The sequence below is a fragment of the Nicotiana tomentosiformis genome, chromosome 2, assembly GCF_000390325.3.
Source record: "Nicotiana tomentosiformis chromosome 2, ASM39032v3, whole genome shotgun sequence".
Lineage (NCBI taxonomy): Eukaryota > Viridiplantae > Streptophyta > Magnoliopsida > Solanales > Solanaceae > Nicotiana > Nicotiana tomentosiformis.
Window position 1 is genome coordinate 20,693,025 of NC_090813.1, and position 17,562 is coordinate 20,710,586.

The 17,562-nt window shown below is 36.0% G+C and overlaps 1 protein-coding gene across 1 annotated transcript; it reads right to left on the reverse strand.

Moving 5' to 3' along the window:
* Positions 1-4,746: 4,746 nt before the first annotated feature.
* On the reverse strand, positions 4,747-7,603 carry LOC104105705 (zinc finger protein JACKDAW-like). The gene is made up of 3 exons (XM_009614076.4): positions 7,084-7,603; positions 6,299-6,698; positions 4,747-5,798 (listed from the first exon to the last, which is right to left on the reverse strand). Exons 1-3 carry the CDS (start codon positions 7,217-7,219, stop codon positions 4,856-4,858), a joined length of 1,479 nt encoding a protein of 492 aa, XP_009612371.1. The 5' UTR covers positions 7,220-7,603; the 3' UTR covers positions 4,747-4,855.
* Positions 7,604-17,562: the final 9,959 nt, after the last annotated feature.

Consider the following 17,562-nt stretch of genomic DNA (forward strand, 5'->3'; position numbering starts at 1 on the left):
GTGTTCTGTTCAATTCCTTTCAATAGTTTCAGGTGGAAATGGTGGTTTTTTAACTGAATTTAATCATTTTCGCGATGCTTGGTGAAATTTATTTTTGTTAGATAATAACTAACCATTTTTTTTCTAATTGTCTTTTTTGGGTATATATATATATATATATATATATATATATATATATATATATATATATATGGGGAGGGAGGGAAGGAGGGGACGGACTATTAACCCACAAAAGTCCATTGTATACAACTTTTTAGATCAAATATAAAAGGGAAAATTACGTGACACATCAAGTATTTACATTGTATTTATCATTCATAGTTATACTTTCAGCAAATTTACCATTCACAACTATTTTGTTTTTTTTATAGCAAATTCATGAAATAAGAGATTAATTGTTTTGAATTGAAATAAAAAAGCAACAAGCTCTTGTAACTTAGTTGGTTAGAGTGACTGCTTACTTAGTAGAGGTTATGAGTTCGACTCTCAATAAGAGCATTTTATTTTTCTGTATTTGGCCCAAGCTCTTGTACCTTAGTTGGTTAGAGCGCCCACTTAGCAGAGGTCTTGAGTTCGACTCTCAATAAGAGCATTTTATTTTTCTGTATTTCTGTATTTGGCTTAAGTTGTACTCCCTCCGTTTCAATTTATGTGAACCTATTTCCTTTTTAGTCTGTGCCAAAAAGAATGACCTCTTTCCTTATTTGGAAATAATTTACCTTTATGCAATGATTTATAGCAACACAAAATATATGTGCCTCATTTTACACCACAAGTTTAAAAGTCTTCTCTCTTTTCTTAAACTCCGTGCCCAATCAAATGAATTCACATAAATTAAAACGGAGGGAGTATCATTTATATATACCCCCATATATAGTCAATACAATTGTATCATTTGTATACACCCTTGTATTTCGGCTTGGTTACAGTTGATACATGTATTTGTTGTGCGAATGAAGACAATTGTACGAACGAATACAATTGATACAGATTGTATTCGTTGTGATACAAGTTAGTAACAATTGAAAAGTAACTACGAATGGTAATTAGGCAAACCATAGTTGGTTAGTGCGCCCACTTACTTAGCAGAGGTCTTGAGTTCGACTCTCAATAAGTGCATTTTAAATTTATGTATTTCTGTATTTTGCCTAAGTTGTATTCGTTGTGCGATACGAATATAGTCAATACATGTTGTATCATTTGTATACACCCCTGTATACAGGCGATACAATTGTGTCCTTTGTATACACCCTTGTATTTCGGCTTGGTTACAGTTGATACATGTTGTATTTGTTGTGCGAATAACGAATATAGTTGACACATGCTGTATTCGTTGCGCGTTTGAATACAAATAATACAAGTTAGTAACAATTGAATAGTAACTACGAATGATAGTTAGACAAACTGTAATTACTATGTTCTAATTTAAAGTGCTTTATAAAAATTCCTCCAATAAATCTCAAATGAAAGGGCTAACTGTTAAAAAGTCAAATACTGTTCCATGGAAATGGGTCTAGATGTAATATTAGTACTCTAATTTGAATGTTGGGACAAAATTACCGTCCTACTTGAGCAGACATCTTTCTTGCCATCACTTTACACACTAATGACGGTAAAAAAATTGAATAAGGATTTGTAAAGTTCTCTGTTTCCTAGATTTTCTTTGTCGTAAACTTGATACATGGAAAAAGGACTACAGTTTTCAAGTATTTTTATTGGATAAATAACATTCTGCCTTAGTCCCAATCCAAGGTGGCAACTAAAAGTTCGTAGTATGAAAGAAGTCAACTCATGATTGCTTTATCCTTGTATTTTTTTGGGGTAGAATTTCTTTTAGTTTGAAGCACTAGTTTATGATTTTATTTTATAAGGACAATATAAAAAGTTGATTAATAATGTTTAGTGTTTGCTTGATAAATAAGAGAACTCGCATTTCTTGTCGTATTGGAGTAGTATATTGAAGATGCTCCTGACAAATATTTTTCATTCACAAAACTTATAGGTTGCGAGGCAGTCACATGAGCTAAAAGGCTAATCAAATATGTGATGGAAGATTGAAAATCCTCCACCTTATAATCAGAGGTCACATATTGGAATTTTTGGATTAGAGAAATTTTTGATAGTGCTGCACCCTAGATGGTGAAACTCTTGTAATCGAAAGTATCATTGGCTTACGCTTTAACCTAAGTAGCATGAAGTACGTGAAATTCCGTGTGAATTACCACCTTGCAAGGCTAAATATTCATGATAACCGATAGTGAGTGGCTCCCGTCCCTAAACAAAGCACCAGTCACCTTTTGCCTTCCTTCTAACACTGCTTTGTTGCAGCAAAATGATCAGTCCAAGAATGCTGGAGAGAAGAGAAAGCGGTAAAAACTCTTCAGTAACCCAGGGTGATCCGACCCCTTCGACGTTTTTTTCAGGCTAGATTCAAGGTATGTCAGTTGTCCACGAAACTTTCAAGATTGGTTGAGTCTTAAGTGTACTTTAGTAAGAGTATGAAGGCCTTATCTAACTATAAGAACAGGAGCAACAAGCACTTACTTTCTTTAAGACACTAACTTACACAACAACTAAGAATTATCTCAGATTTTTTGTTAGTGCGCTCCGGAAAGCAGCCAAGGTAGATGGGCGAAAGAGAGAAGAGGGTTTGGCCCCATATCTCAACTCTCATTCAAAGGCGTAAATGAGTTTCTCATAATCATCTCGAGAGTCGGTGTCGATATAGTCAGACTTATTATTACGGATAATGGGGTCCATATGCATCCTAGCGTAGGCAGCAGCCGCTGCCGCCATCTGGACTGCAACCTTTCTCTGGGGGCGCCATTTTTCTATGTAGCTAGAGTAGATAGCGGGGTTGGCATTATCTTTAAAGTAGCACCGCAAGGGAAGGGTGAAAAGAGCCCTTATTAGAAAGTTAAATAAAATATGAAACCGTTTTCTCCCAAGCAGTTGAAGAAGACATGACGGTGATCGTGTGCCTGTTGAAAAATGAGGGGCTATTCATAGACAATAACTTGGCTAAGGGACCCTATCAGAGCCATAGTAAAAAAGAATTTTTATAGTACAACTGTCACTGCTTATGAAGCCGAACTTGGTATCTATATCTACTCTCTTAATGAACCTGTCTAATATGAATTCAAATCAGTCATGTTAACAAGTTTCGAAAATCATGATGATAGTATTATATATTAAAAAATCATATCACTCTCAAAAGATTCTGCAAAGCCAACCAACGTTGACTAACTGACCTGGTTACTTTGACACTAGTCCACACTTTCTCGTAGTTTTCCGTGCCATATTTATTCTAAAGAAAATGCCAAACAGTATATGTTACAAAAGGAGTGTGATATAGGAGTAAAAAATAAACAATTGGATTATAGAAACTGAAGAAAATATAAAATAAAGAAAAATTAATCAGGTCACAGACTTGATAATATAATAATTAAATAGTAACACCAACACATAGAAAACACAAACATGCATAGCACCCCTTTAGTTATTGTATCCTTCGCCCCCCCAAACGGTCGTAGTCGAATTTCCAAGACCCCACAAATATTGAAATTAGTGCAAATTTTAGATTATAAAATTATGGTCCCTTTAATTATAGGACGCTTAATTTCCATCCTTCTGATATCTAATCAAACATATTTTGCTATATAAATTATCGTACATATGTACTTTATCCTTTCTCTTAAAAACTAATTTAAGATCCAAACTTAAAAATAAGGAGTAACAGTACAAAACTTCTTTTTACCTGTAAAAGTTGAGCAAATAAATGATCCAATTATAAATATATTAGGTTCATGAAAGCTTTATGGAGAGGCCAAAACTGTTTTAAGTAACTTAATAAATTTGGAGGAATATCTCGAGATCTGAAATTAGAATTACGAATAACTTAGGACCAAAATTGGGAATTTTCTTTTCTTTATTCTTAGCCAAGATATTTGACTTAAGTGTTAGCCATTAAGATTTTATTCAGTTTTTTGTTTAAGGATTTAAGTTAAGGTCACGTCTGAAGGTCCCTTGGTCCCATTAAGAAGAACTCAAGGTCCCTTGATTTTCCTTTTGTTTCCATTCAGCATACAAAAATAAAATTTTTGGGTACTCACGAAAACCCGCAGCCGTTACAGTCTCTACCACAGCATCTACCCTTCGTGTAAGCACTCTGTGCACACTGGATAAACCCTCCATTATATAATAGCCTGCAAACCACACAGAAGATGTACATGGTATTACTAAAAGAAATTTGTATTTCTAAAACTTCAACAACCTTCTATTACGTACTTACTACAATAACTTATGAGGTTATATAGGTAGTAGTGTTGCTGGCGGTATAAACAATTTCAATACTATAAAATTATTTAAAGTACAATTATATCGGGTGATAATTTGAAAAGTAAGATAAAAACTCTGTTAAAACCATTTAAGCTATATTAACAATTAGGGGTGTACAAACAAAATCGATAAACCGCATCAAACCGATAATTCGAGTCAAATCGGAGAAAAAAATTCGATGATTTGGTTTGGTATTGAAAAAAAAAATCGGACCATAATTGATTTGGTTTGTTTTAACTAAAAAAAGTCAATTTGGTTTTACACTGTGAATATGTAAGTTCTGAGACGGTCTGATAATGGATATGGTGTGTATATACCATAATCTCTTGTCAGGTTTGCAAATAATAAATACGGGGTTTTGTTTTTTCTTTTCAAAGGGAAAATAATGCATCCAAATTTGTGCGAAAATGAAAGGAAATATAGCCAATAGGCTGAGGCTGGCCAGCTCGAAGATAAGGTGGCATTTTACAGTATTGCATTCTGAAAGAGAAGTGAAAACTGAAAAAGACTGCCATTGCTAATGACTGCTACTGTAATGGCTCAACCCCATAGCTGAACTCAACGAAGCAAACTTAGCCATCTCTTGTGACAAAAATGGCTCATTTCTTATACCTAAGAAATCTCTCGTTAGACAATTATTAATTCCCTGTTGTAAGCTCATCGAAACTGTTGGAGTTTGCATGCCAACTGTTTGCATAATTGCCTGATCCAGGTTTATTGCCTTAGTATTTGCCGACGAACTAAAATTTGTACACCCAATGAGCCCGCCATTGTCCTCTCCCAAGGATACTGTGTAATCTTCGGATATTTTGGGGAATTTTTGGTCTGTTGTTTCACTACTATGCAAACTGCTAAAGGTTGGTGTATTTGATGGAGAAGAAGAAGAAGAGCTCATTAAGTTGAAACTGTTGCTAAAGAAAGTACTTTGGTTGCTTTTTGTAGAACCCATTTGAGCAGCTTTTTGTAGAAGTGCAGTGGCTGACATTGGCGTTGAAGATTTGGTTAAATGGTTATTTTGACTATCAGAATACAAAGAACTTAAGGTTTCAGCCATTGAAGTGCCTTGTGATGAAGATAGTGAAAAGTTTGCAGCTGTTGAAGATGATCCAAAGACATTTGAAGAAGGCATTTGTATCATATCTACAAATCCGCTTGTGGTAGTTGACTCGAAAATATTTGAATTTGCAGATGTTTGAAGAGGATTATTAGCTTGATCTAACCAAAGTGATAATCTTGGTTTCTGCTGCTGCTGATGAAGAGAATTCCCAGTTGCCATACTAGCAAAATCTGGTCTATAAAATGTCCCAATTTGGGAAATTCCATGTAAACTGGATTGCTGGTTCAAAAGGGTGTCATTAGTATTTGGGAAGTTCATATTGTTAGCCCCAACTGAAGTGATTCTTGAACTCTCCTCAGCTAAAGCATCACAAAAAGCTCTGTGTGTGATAAAACTATCTTTTCTGCAAGAAGAATTAGTAAAAAACAATAAGCTTTCAAAACACATGGTATCCAACAATTAAGCGGGCGCATTTTTGGAAAATAATTGGTTGAAGTTGAAAAAAAAAGTATTTGAAGTTGAAAGTCGGAATATTAAAAGCGAATTTGGATTTTGAAGTTGTGTTTGGATATGAATTTCACCCAAAAAAAAAAAAAAAAATTTGAAATTTTTGTGATCCATCGAAAATCATATTTCACTTGAAATGCTCCTAGCCAGTATATATGTTTTTTTAATTTTTTGAAGTAATTTGCTATTCTTGTTTTGAAAATTCTCACCAGTATTTGAACTACTAATTAATACTCAGTATTTGCAAATACCAATAGCCATTCAGTATTTGCAAATAATAATGGAGTATTATGCATGGATGGATGACCATTTATTTTATTTCAATTAATAGATGAGCATTTAGTTTACTTGGAACAAATATTCCCCAACAAAAAACATGTTACATAAATTAAATACCTGGAAAAGAGTGTGCCACAGTCGCATTTGTACTCTCTAGTACCACAAGTTTTACTATGAGCTTTCCAATCTGATTGAACTGCATACTTCTTTGAACATTTCTCACACTTCCATTTCTTCTCTCCATGTTTTCTACTGAAATGTTTCTTTATTCCAGTGAGATCTCCAAGTGCACGTGATGCATCGTGGTGAATACAAGTCTTTTCTGGACATATATACACTTTCTTCTTCACAATTTCATCTTTATTCCTTTGCTTTAGCTTCCATGGTAGATTGTGTCCTCTTCTGTGAAGTTGCAAATTTTGGTCCCTTTGAAAACCTTTGTTGCAGATTTCACATAAGAATCTGTTTGTAGCCATGAGTGACTTTGGTGAAAGAGCAATAACTTCTGCATCTGGATCTATCAAGAAAATAAAACTCTAATAAACCAAAGCATAAAATCTAAAAAAGAAGATGTACATGCAAGGATTGACAAATCCAAGATTTAAGCTTTATTGGTTCAAGTTCTGAGTTCTTAGAAGATATGGATTCAGAACATGATATCTATGCTACTTTTCAAGATCTTTACACACAACAACAAATCCACTATAATCCATAAGTGGGGTTTGGGGAGATTAGTATGTTCGCGGACCTTATCCCTACTTTGAGGGTAGAGATGTTGTTTACTATAGACTAGGCTCAAGGAAAAGATCTTTCACACACACATATATTCTTCCAAATAAAAAACTGTAGGTTCAAGTGAAACTATAGGAAATCAAGTAATTTGAAGCTAAATAATAATATACCTGGTGTTCCAGGAAGATTTCTTCTTCTCTTGGAAGAAGCTGGATTAGGTTTAGGGTTAGGGTTTGTTTGAAGTTCATGATGAGGAAGTACTGCTTTAACAGAAGAAGGAAATGAAAAAACATCTCCAGACATCATTTTGTCAATGGGGTTTGGTTTTTGGTAGCTAGAAAACAAAGCTAAAGAAACCAAGTGTTTTTTTTCCAAAGACAAACAGATAAGAAAATCTTGGTGGTATTCAAAATCTCAGAAGTTTCACAGATTGTGTCAAAAGAACAAACTAACAAGAAACCTTATGAGTAGCAAACAACAGCACAAACAGAAACACACAAAGTTTAAAACTTAAAACATCAAGAAAAAAAATACAATAATCACTTCAACTTTGGGAGCTAGAGGTTAGCAAAGTTTGTTTGATTTCAAAAGAAAACACCCAAAAAAGAGCTTGAAAGCTAAGGAGAATATTTCCTCTCTTATTTTAAACACTCTCTCTCAATTTCCAGCTTCCTCTTCTACGACCTTTCAACTTTATCTCTACCTCTTATTTTTCGAAGTCGGTCAGCCATAGATTTAGCAGCTGGCCCACCTATATCCCCCCTAATCTAAGTATAATTTTTTATTCTAAGCTTAAATGTATTATTTACATTGACATTATAAAATTGTTACTCCCTCTCTCTCAACTTACGATGGGTACGAATTTCGATAGTTAAATTTTTTAACTGCAATCGTGACTTGGACATAGAATTTTTAAATTTTTTGAAATAAAATTTATATATTTAAAAATCACGTAAAAGGTATTTTAAGTTACAATAATTAATAAATTGAAATATTTAAAAGACAAATAAAAAAATCGTAGTCAAAGAAACACATCTGACTCTTAAAATTCGAACTTCGCCATTTAAATAAATTGGGACCGAAAGAGTACGGTATTAATGTAGTAAACTTATTATAGCAGATTAACTATTATTTTTATCAAATTACTATTACAGTAATTCTTTATTACAGATTACCTATAATTACCTTATAGTAAATGATGTGATTTTATAAGTAATTTTTACACTATTAGTACATAGACTTAAGCTAGCAGTACATACTATATTTTGCCAATTGCCGCATTGTATATATATGTGTATGTATATATGTATTGGCTTTATGCTGCTTGTAACCAGAATGTGTAGAGCTGTGTGCCATTTGTAGTTTTTCGAGCTAAATTCCAATTACCAATAATAATGTTATAGTAATTTAAGAGCATAGAACAGCAGCTAAATTAAAGTGTGACAAGAGAGATTGATACGTTACTGCCACCAGATACCTCAATCAATGTCACACTTTATCTATTTAACTTCTTTGTTTGAAAAAACTTTTTGACAACTCTGCGAAGAAATTACTCTTAAATATTTTATTGGAATTGTAACTGAGAAAGTGAAAGTAGGAAAGGTTGAGACCTTTACATTAGTCTTTTGATAAATAATCTTCAGAGATGAGGAATAAAATGATTACAAAATAATTAATCCTTTTTAGACCCACTTGTGTCTGGTTAAAAATATATGGGGACCAGTTCTGTTCTATTTGCAATTCCCAAGGGGTAGTCCGTGAATCTATTTTTTGTATGATACTCTTCGAGTCATGTGTGTTACAGTAGACTGAGCGTGTGGGGTTCCAGCTGTGATTTTCTGTACGTCTCATCTTGATACTATAATTTTGTTCTTCGTTTTATAATTCTTAATTAAATCAATCCGATTCAAATTAAGTATCCTTTTAGTACAAGATTAGGAAGACATTAATTATTTGAGATAATATAATGAGTTATTTAGTCAAACATTTTTTATACTTAATACAATTAAATGATGTCTTAATGAGTATTTCAAAATCTTAAAGTCACTTATTTTGAACTTAGAGGAATGATATATAATACTATATAAGTGAGCACACAAAATGTTAGAGCAGAATATTTCTTACACATAGGTGCTTAGTTTTTATAAAGCAAATCTAAAAACTTAATTCGGTCTCCGATTCGAGCTCTCGAGTAGAGAAACTCTTAGTAAGAAACAATTTTGTTTTAATAGGCCTTATATAATGTGAATTAGAATTAATCGAACTAGTAGATTTCAATTTCCTGATGAATAAACAATAAAAGGCTATTTTTATGTTTTTCTTCATTCTGATTGATTGTTTTATTCCTATTACAAGAGCATGTCATTAGGACAAACGTTGAAATGTAAAAAATTAAAGAAGTTTTAAGTACGAAATATTGCCAATCTTCTTAGGCCAAGTATTTTTTTTAAAAGAGTATCATATGCAATAAAACAGACTAATTTTTTATATTGACAGTAAAGATAGCACATTCTTATAGAGTTTTGTATACTCTTTTCATCCCGATGCGGTTACTTGGTAATTTGGAAAAATTGCGTAAAATGTCTTAAAATTAGATCTTTATTAGTATTATTTACAAGTATAAAGTTGGAATACGAGAGGATCATGCATGTGAAGAAACTTTAATTTCATATAGAGTACATATTTTTACAAGGAAGCAATAATCAATTAAAGAAACAAATTTGTTAGCTATCATTTTCAGACTACCATTTCATTTTTATGATTGCTCTTTTGAAAATAACATCTTCTGTTAAATTTGTCAGCACTCGCTTTTTCTGTCATCCTGGTTGGCAAATTCTTCTATTTTTCTAACCGCAGAATTATACCATATTTGAAATAAAATAATTGTGACATCAAATAATTTGTGTTTTATTCTTGCATGATTGAATTCGATTTAGCAACAACCCTAATCTTATACGATATGACCCGTAGCTCGTTCAAAAAATTCTAGCAGTACTAATTTAATGCACCCTTTTCAATCTTTTTATTCTTTTTCTAGACGTGACAACTTCATACGACTAGCCTCCAATATTTTTGTTGTTGTTGAATTTTTTTTATTTAAGATCTTTTGTTGCGTCCCATTTCCGGGGCGGCTCAACGGATTTTGTGATCTAAAACCAAAACATATTAAGAGGGCCTTAAGTTTCTTTTGTAAAATTTATATAATAATGAGATACATAGCAAATTCCTAGAACTTTGGCTCAGTGGTAAGTATACAACCGTGATGTGCAACTTAGGTGCACGTCACAGTTTGAAACTATGTCAATGAAAATATAATATTAATTAAATGGAAGAAGGTAGAGGGCGCACAAAAATAATTAATCTGTCGACTTTCGAACCTTGCGCCAATTGCATTTGGGGATTTCTCTTAACAAGATGAACAAAAAAAGTTGCATATATTCTAATGGACCAATAAAATATAGTGAAAAGAAATAGTCAATTCAGAGAAACTGAGTTAAAATTAGGAAGTGAAATCATTATAAACATTAAAAAGAACATGTGTGTACATAGAGGAGAAAAAATTAGATTTGATAACGAACGTAAATACATCATTTAATTAAATGAGAAAGAAAGTTATCGTTATTTGTTACTTATTTGTCACTCAACCATATAATTTTAATTAAATTTTTTATAATATTTTATTATAATAATTACATAAAATATATGTGACATATAGTACTTAAAATTGGGGCCCTTAATATTTTGGGGGCCTAAGGCAATGGCTTCATTTACCTTACCCTTAGGCCGCCCTTGCCTACTTCGTCAAACATGTTTTGATTTGTATAGTCGTAGCTTTAAGAAAGAGAGTGGATTTGAATTTAGTCGAGCTCGAAGCAGATATCAGGCACCAGATGAAAAACAAAAAAAAAAAAGGAAAACATTCTACTATATTCCCCAACATGGCCTTTAAGAAATGTACTCTAATATACATTGATAAAACAGTTTGAAATTTTTGAAGGAATATTGTATTGCAAGTCTAAACTGAACGAATAACTTGCAATTCAATTCTTCAAACTTATATACGGTCAAAACCGATTCGAGTCAGTCGTACGGACTGATCGAGACGATAATGTTTCGATCAAAGGATATCTGCATGACAAGCTCGGTCAAGGTCCAAAGTAAGGGCGCCGAACTTCGAGCTCTAAGACCGATCAATGACAAGCTCGATATCATTATTGAGCCCATATCCAAATCGAACTACGAGGCAAAGCGGAGATTATCGAAGATGCATGGACCGACCAACATTCACCCCGAATACCGAGACCCCAAGTCAGAATCGAGCTCGCAGATTAGGGCCGTTGCAACCGCACTATGGGAGAGAATCTTGGCGGAAATCGAGAAAAAGACAATACATCATGGGCTCTCCACTACATATTTTTTATTGTATATAAAATAGGATCCCTCTACTATAAGAGGGACTGCAACAAAAGATCACGAGAGAAAAAAGATATCCCCTTGTGCTTGTTTTACTCATTCTTTTTGCTCACTATTTTCATTCTCATAGTCAAGAATACACATATTTCTATTTCTCTACATGATTTATATCAAATTGTATCGCATATCCTTAGAACCATACACAAATCTAACGTTATCTGATTTTTTGGGTAAACAGTTTGGCGCCCATCTTGGGGCTAAGGGTAACAGTGGTTGTTTGATACAAATCTGCAATACACACCAGTTTACAACTCCATATCAACAATGGCAAACCCTCGATTGATGTCTTTGCCTATCGACCATGAAGCCGTCCTTCAAGATGAAATCAACGACTTGACACCCAAGGACGGAAGGCGAATTAACGATGTCACCGAAGCTCGAGTCGAAGTACCGCTAGATGTCAATTCACAAGTGGCTCTTGAGGCGAACCAACGCTCCGAACCGGAAAATAATATTCAGGGCGGTACTCGATCCGTAGCTCGAGACACCCATAACGCGGAGGAGATCAGAGTCAGCTTACAGATGATCTTCGAGATGTTGCAAGCCCAGCAAATAGCGATAGCTCAATTGCAGAGCCAAACTCAGGAACAAAGCAGGCCGGAGCCCAATCCGATTCGAGAAATTACCCACAGAACGGAACCAGCCATAGTGAAGTCAAATGAGCCAGAATCGGGGACTACTCCCGAAATTACTAAATTGCTCGAGGAACTCACAAAACGAGTCGAAGCCAACGATAAAAAAGTTGAAACATATAATTCCAGGATCGATCAGATCCCGGGAGCTCCACCAATGATAAAAGGGCTAGATTCGAAGAAATTCATTCAAAAGCCTTTTCCCTCGAGTGCAGCTCCAAAACCAATCCCCAAACAATTCTGTATGCCCGAAATACCCAAATATAATGGAACGACCGACCCTAACGAGCACATTACTTCTTACACGTGTGCCATCAAGGGCAATGGTATGGTATCATAATTTACCATCTAACTCTATTTATTCTTTTGCTATGCTTGCAGATTGCTTCATAAAAGCACATGCCGGAGCCATAAATGTCGAAACCAGAAAGTCGGACCTATTCAAGGTAATACAAAAGGATAACGAGATGCTAAGGGAGTTCGAAGCTCGTTTTCAAATAGAACGAATGGATCTGCCACCAGTCACAGACGATTGGGTTGTTCAAGCTTTCACTCAAGGTCTAAACGAGCGGAGCTCGATGGCTTCACGACGGCTGAAGCAAAATCTGATCGAGTACCCAGCTATTACTTGGACCGATGTGCACAATCGATATCAATCCAAAATAAGAGTCGAAGATGACCAGTTGATTTCTAGGTACGTTACGAAAAAGCAAAAGTCGACCAGAGATCGATACCAGCCATATAGCGAAAACGATACTACTGTTGAGTATCCGAGGCCTCTTTAAAATCAACCTCGTATACTAAGGAGCTTTATCATTGAACGCATCTGTGACGATTATCAAGTTCGGTGCAAAAGAAGTTACTTCGTTATTTCATGACAAACAGTGTCTCAACAGGAAACGTTGTAAGAGCCAAATGGTCAAAACGAACCATGCTTGTATAGTTGGCCCGAGCCCTGACGCAAAACATGAACCCATGTATAATGACTTGCAAAGAAAGACCTCTTCTTTACCAATATTCTATGTTCAAGATTTATTATGCAAACAGGATCGAGTTCGAGCAAGCGCTCCCTCGACCATTATGCCTACGGGCTACATTATTTCGAGTTCGAATCATTCACTCGACTACATAGCCTACGGGCTACTTTTATTTCGAGTTTGAGTAAGCACTCACTTGACTATTACGCCTACGGGCTACTTTATTTCGAGTTCGAATCATTCACTCGATAACTAAGCCTACGGGATACTTTGACTATTATGCCTACGGGCTACTTTGACTATTACGCCTACGGGCTACTTTATTTCGAGTTCGAATCATTCACTCGACTACTAAAGCCTACGGGCTACTTTCTTTCGAGTTCGAGCAAGCACTCACTCGACCATTACGCCTACGGACTACATTATTTCGAGTTCGAATCATTCACTCGACTACGAAGCCTACGGGCTACTTTTATTTCGAGTTCGAGCAAGCACTCACTCGACCATTACGTCTACGAGCTACTTTATTTCGAGTTCGAATCATTCATTCGACTACTAAAGCCTACGGGCTACTTTTATTTCGAGTTCGAGCAAGCACTCACTCGACCATTATGCCTACGGGCTACATTATTTCGAGTTCGAATCATTCACTCGGCTACGAAGCCTATGGGCTACTTTTATTTTGAGTTCGAGCAAGCACTCACTCGACCATTACGCCTACGGGCTACTTTATTTTGAGTTCGAATCATTCACTCGACCACTAAGCCTACGGGCTACTTCGACCATTACGCCTACGGGCTGCATTGCATCGAGTTCGAATCATTTATTCTATTACTAAGCCTGCGGGATACTTTTATTTCGATTTCGAGCAAAACTACTCATTTCTTTGAATTAAAACGAACACTTGACTATTTAAGCTGAAGGATGTTCAAGCTCGATAAAGCGAAGGGGACTACCCACAAGGCCCGAAGGCAACAGAGATTTAAATTCAAACTATCTATTCAATTTGAAAGGCTATTTTTCTTCAAAAAGAAGAAAGATTTATATTTACAATTTTTTTGTACAGAGGCGGCTACTCTTCCAAAGGGAAGTTCTTTATACAAAAGCCGAAAGCGGTATCAAAAGAATGCAGCGGTCGACCTAAGGCCCTAAATGACTCAATCTTTATCGGAGGCCGTATTCTCGGCATCGTCCTCGTCTTCAGACTCCCCCGAGTCATCGGAGTCCTCCTCAGGAAAGGCCAACCTCCGAGCTTTGTTCTCCTCCGCCCTGAAGACTTCAATCTCGGCCCCAACATCGAAGCCTTGAGCTCTGACCTCCTCGAGAGCTTCTCTCCGAGCCTGCCACTTTGCATGTTCGACCATGCTCCCGGCTTTGGCTTGATTAACCTCGACATCGATCCTGAACTGAGCCACTTTGGCATCGGCTCTTTTGTTGGCCTCGACCACTTCAGATCTGGAAACTTCGAGTTCTTTGGCCAAATCTGCTTTATCTAAACTGGCCAAATCTAACCGATGCTGAGGCTCTTTCATCTTTTCGATCAAAATGTGCAAAGAGAAACGTTTACTCACGGCTCATATTCCATTTCTCGGGAAATGGCAAGTCATCGGCATGGATCAGATCCGAGGTTCTGATTCGAACAAAACGGCCCATCCAACCCCGATCCCGGGTCTCGTCTATGCTCGAGAATGGTGCTTTGGTTGCTCGGCGAGCAAGCTTGATCAGCCCTCCTCGATAAAGTCGGGGACTGTAAAGACGCATAAGATGATCGAGGGTGAAGATACGCCCCTCGACCTTGCTCGAGAAAAATCGAAGAAGAATCACTATCCTCCAAAATGAAGGGTGGATTTGGCCGAGGGTCACATCGTACCTCTTACAAAAGGCAATGATGACAGGGTCTAAGGGTCCCAACGTGAAAAGATAAGTATAAACACTTAAGAACCCTTCGACGTAGGTAGTAATTGATTCATCGGGCGATGGGATTACTACGAATTTATTATCCCAGTTGCATTCTTGTATGACTTTATCGAGAACTGTTTCGGTGATTGAACATTGATACATCGACATCGGCTCACACCGACCCGGTCTCGGAGAAGGCTTTTCAATTTTAAAATCGCCTACGGTCAAACACCCAACCGGAACGAATTCCTCAGGGCGGGGCTCTTCCACATCCTCGCCACCAGCAGGTCGAGATAAAGAAGCAGCCTCTTTTTGCGGAACAGTTTTAGACGTTTTTGCAATTTAAAATTTCGTAAACAAAGGACGAAAGTATTTGGTGTTCTAAGGAAGAATTTGCAGTAAAACTCACAGCTTTACAAGCAGAAAACTCAGAAAAGGAACTTGCAAAATTTGGAAGACTGAAGACATAAAAATGATGAATGGTGGAAGGAAAGGCTATTTATAGATTGAAGCAATGATGGTTCAATATCAAAGGTGGCCGACCACCGTCTGACACATTAAATGCCTCGGTAAAACCGAACTGATTGGACAGCTATCACATACGTCATGGTCGGGATCGATGAAAACGTCAGTATATATCTGATCGAGCTGTTGGGAAATCATATCGTTTCTCGCCACATCCTTTTCCGAGAAACGAGGGGACTATCTGTATACGGTCAAAACCGATTCGAGTCAGTCGTACAGACTGATCGAGACGATAATGTTTCGATCAAAGTATATCTGCATGACAAGCTCGGTCAAGGTCCGAAGTAAGGGCGCCGAACTTCGAGCTCTAAGACCGATCAATGACAAGCTCGATATCATTATCGAGCCCATATCCAAATCGATCTACGAGGCAAAGCGGAGATTATCGAAGATACATAGACCGACCAACATTCACCCCGAATACCGAGACCCCAAGTCAGAATCGAGCTCGCAGATTAGGGCCGTTGCAACCGCATTATGGGAGAGAATCTTGGCGAAAATCAAGGAAAAGACAATACATCATGGGCTCTCCACTACATATTTTTTATTGTATATAAAGTAGGATCCCTCTACTATAAAAGGGACTGCAACAAAAGATCACAAGAGAAAAAAGATATCCCCTTGTGCTTGTTTTACTCATTCTTTTTGCTCACTATTTTCATTTTCATAGTTAAGAATACACATATTTCTATTTCTCTACACGATTTATATCAAATTGTATCGCATATCCTTAGAACCATATACAAATCTAACGTTATCCGATTTTTCGGGCAAACAAAACTCTTTTGTGGTTGCAACTATTACATAAACTCCTTAACGAAAACATCATTTCTGTCCTTCCAGGGTAGGGGTAAGACTGCGTACATCTTACCCTCCTTAGACCCCACTAATGAAAAACTACTGGTTTGTTATTATTGTTGTTGTTTCACGAGGTAAAATGATGAAGCTCACAATAAAATTATAATTCAACTACTAGCTAACTTTTGGCCGCATGCACTTGGATCCTACTGCAAACTGAATTATTCTTTCTTCCTCCATACATATGTTTAATAATTGAGGGTAAGTTATATATACCGTTAACAAGAGGCGAATTCAGAATTCGACGGAGGCACCATTACATACAATATAAATTTATCACTACTCATAAATATTGGTAAGGGGACTATTTAATATTTAACTATTTCTTAAAGATATTTGCAAGTATCTATAAAATTTTTGCTGAAGTTTTCGGGCGTCAGTGACCCCTCTTCTTGCCATAATTATAAGCGTCTGCCTCTAACTCTTAGTATATAAAAAATTAACATCAATGTGTCACCACTCACCAGTACCAATTGTAAGGAGTAACTAATATATCTTATTTCTAAAATTACCAATCTATCATTTAAGGAGGGTTACATGTAGATATAACCAACTGTTATTCTACAAAAGATATAAAAGAATAAGTTCAATACGTGTGTGTTTGTCTGCCTGCTTGTGCACATTGTACTTTTCAATCAATATAATACTAAAACATAACATTCACATAATCGTAGGAACATATATATGTGTGTCACAAAGTTTTCCTAGTATATTTATGTAAGTACAGTAATTAAGATTTGATTATATGTCCGAGTCTCCGACCACATACGAACATCACTTTGCATAGATTCCTTCCTTCACTCCCCTATGCACGCAAAATCATATATTAATGTAAGAATTATCGTATGAACAATTATTTTTAAAGTGAAAACGACTGTTATGGTTAATAAGCCTAGCTTCCCAGTTCCCCCTCGAGATCTGAAAGAGTAAATCTATCAGTTCTTTTTTCTTTTTCCTTTTCGTTTATTCCTTAATAAATTCATTGATTTAGTTTTTTAGTAAAAGGCAGATGGCTTTTAAATTACGTAAAACAGTGGCCAAACACAATGCACGTTCCCCAAAAGCCAAACATCTCCATATTTTTTGGGACTAACCACACATGGGGCTGTCTTGCTACGATCTATTGGATCCAATGCTACTATGTGACATTTGTAGATTTCATTTGTACTTCGAAGAAAAAAAGCCTCATTTATACAACAAAATGAAGTTAAAATCATTTTATGTAACGACCCGATCGGTTATTTTGAGCTCTAGCGCGTCGTTCAGTGGTTTGAGGCCCTGAGCA

Bases quoted from the DNA above. Each gene is read 5' to 3' on its own strand.
- LOC104105705 (XM_009614076.4), bottom strand. From the start codon at position 7,219: ATGATGTCTGGAGATGTTTTTTCATTTCCTTCTTCTGTTAAAGCAGTA. The intron at 6,699-7,083 runs GTATATTATTAT...TTTTCTTGATAG, and splicing joins AAATCTTCCTGGAACACCAG to ATCCAGATGCAGAAGTTATT. The intron at 5,799-6,298 runs GTATTTAATTTA...TTCTTCTTGCAG, and splicing joins TGTGGCACACTCTTTTCCAG to AAAAGATAGTTTTATCACAC.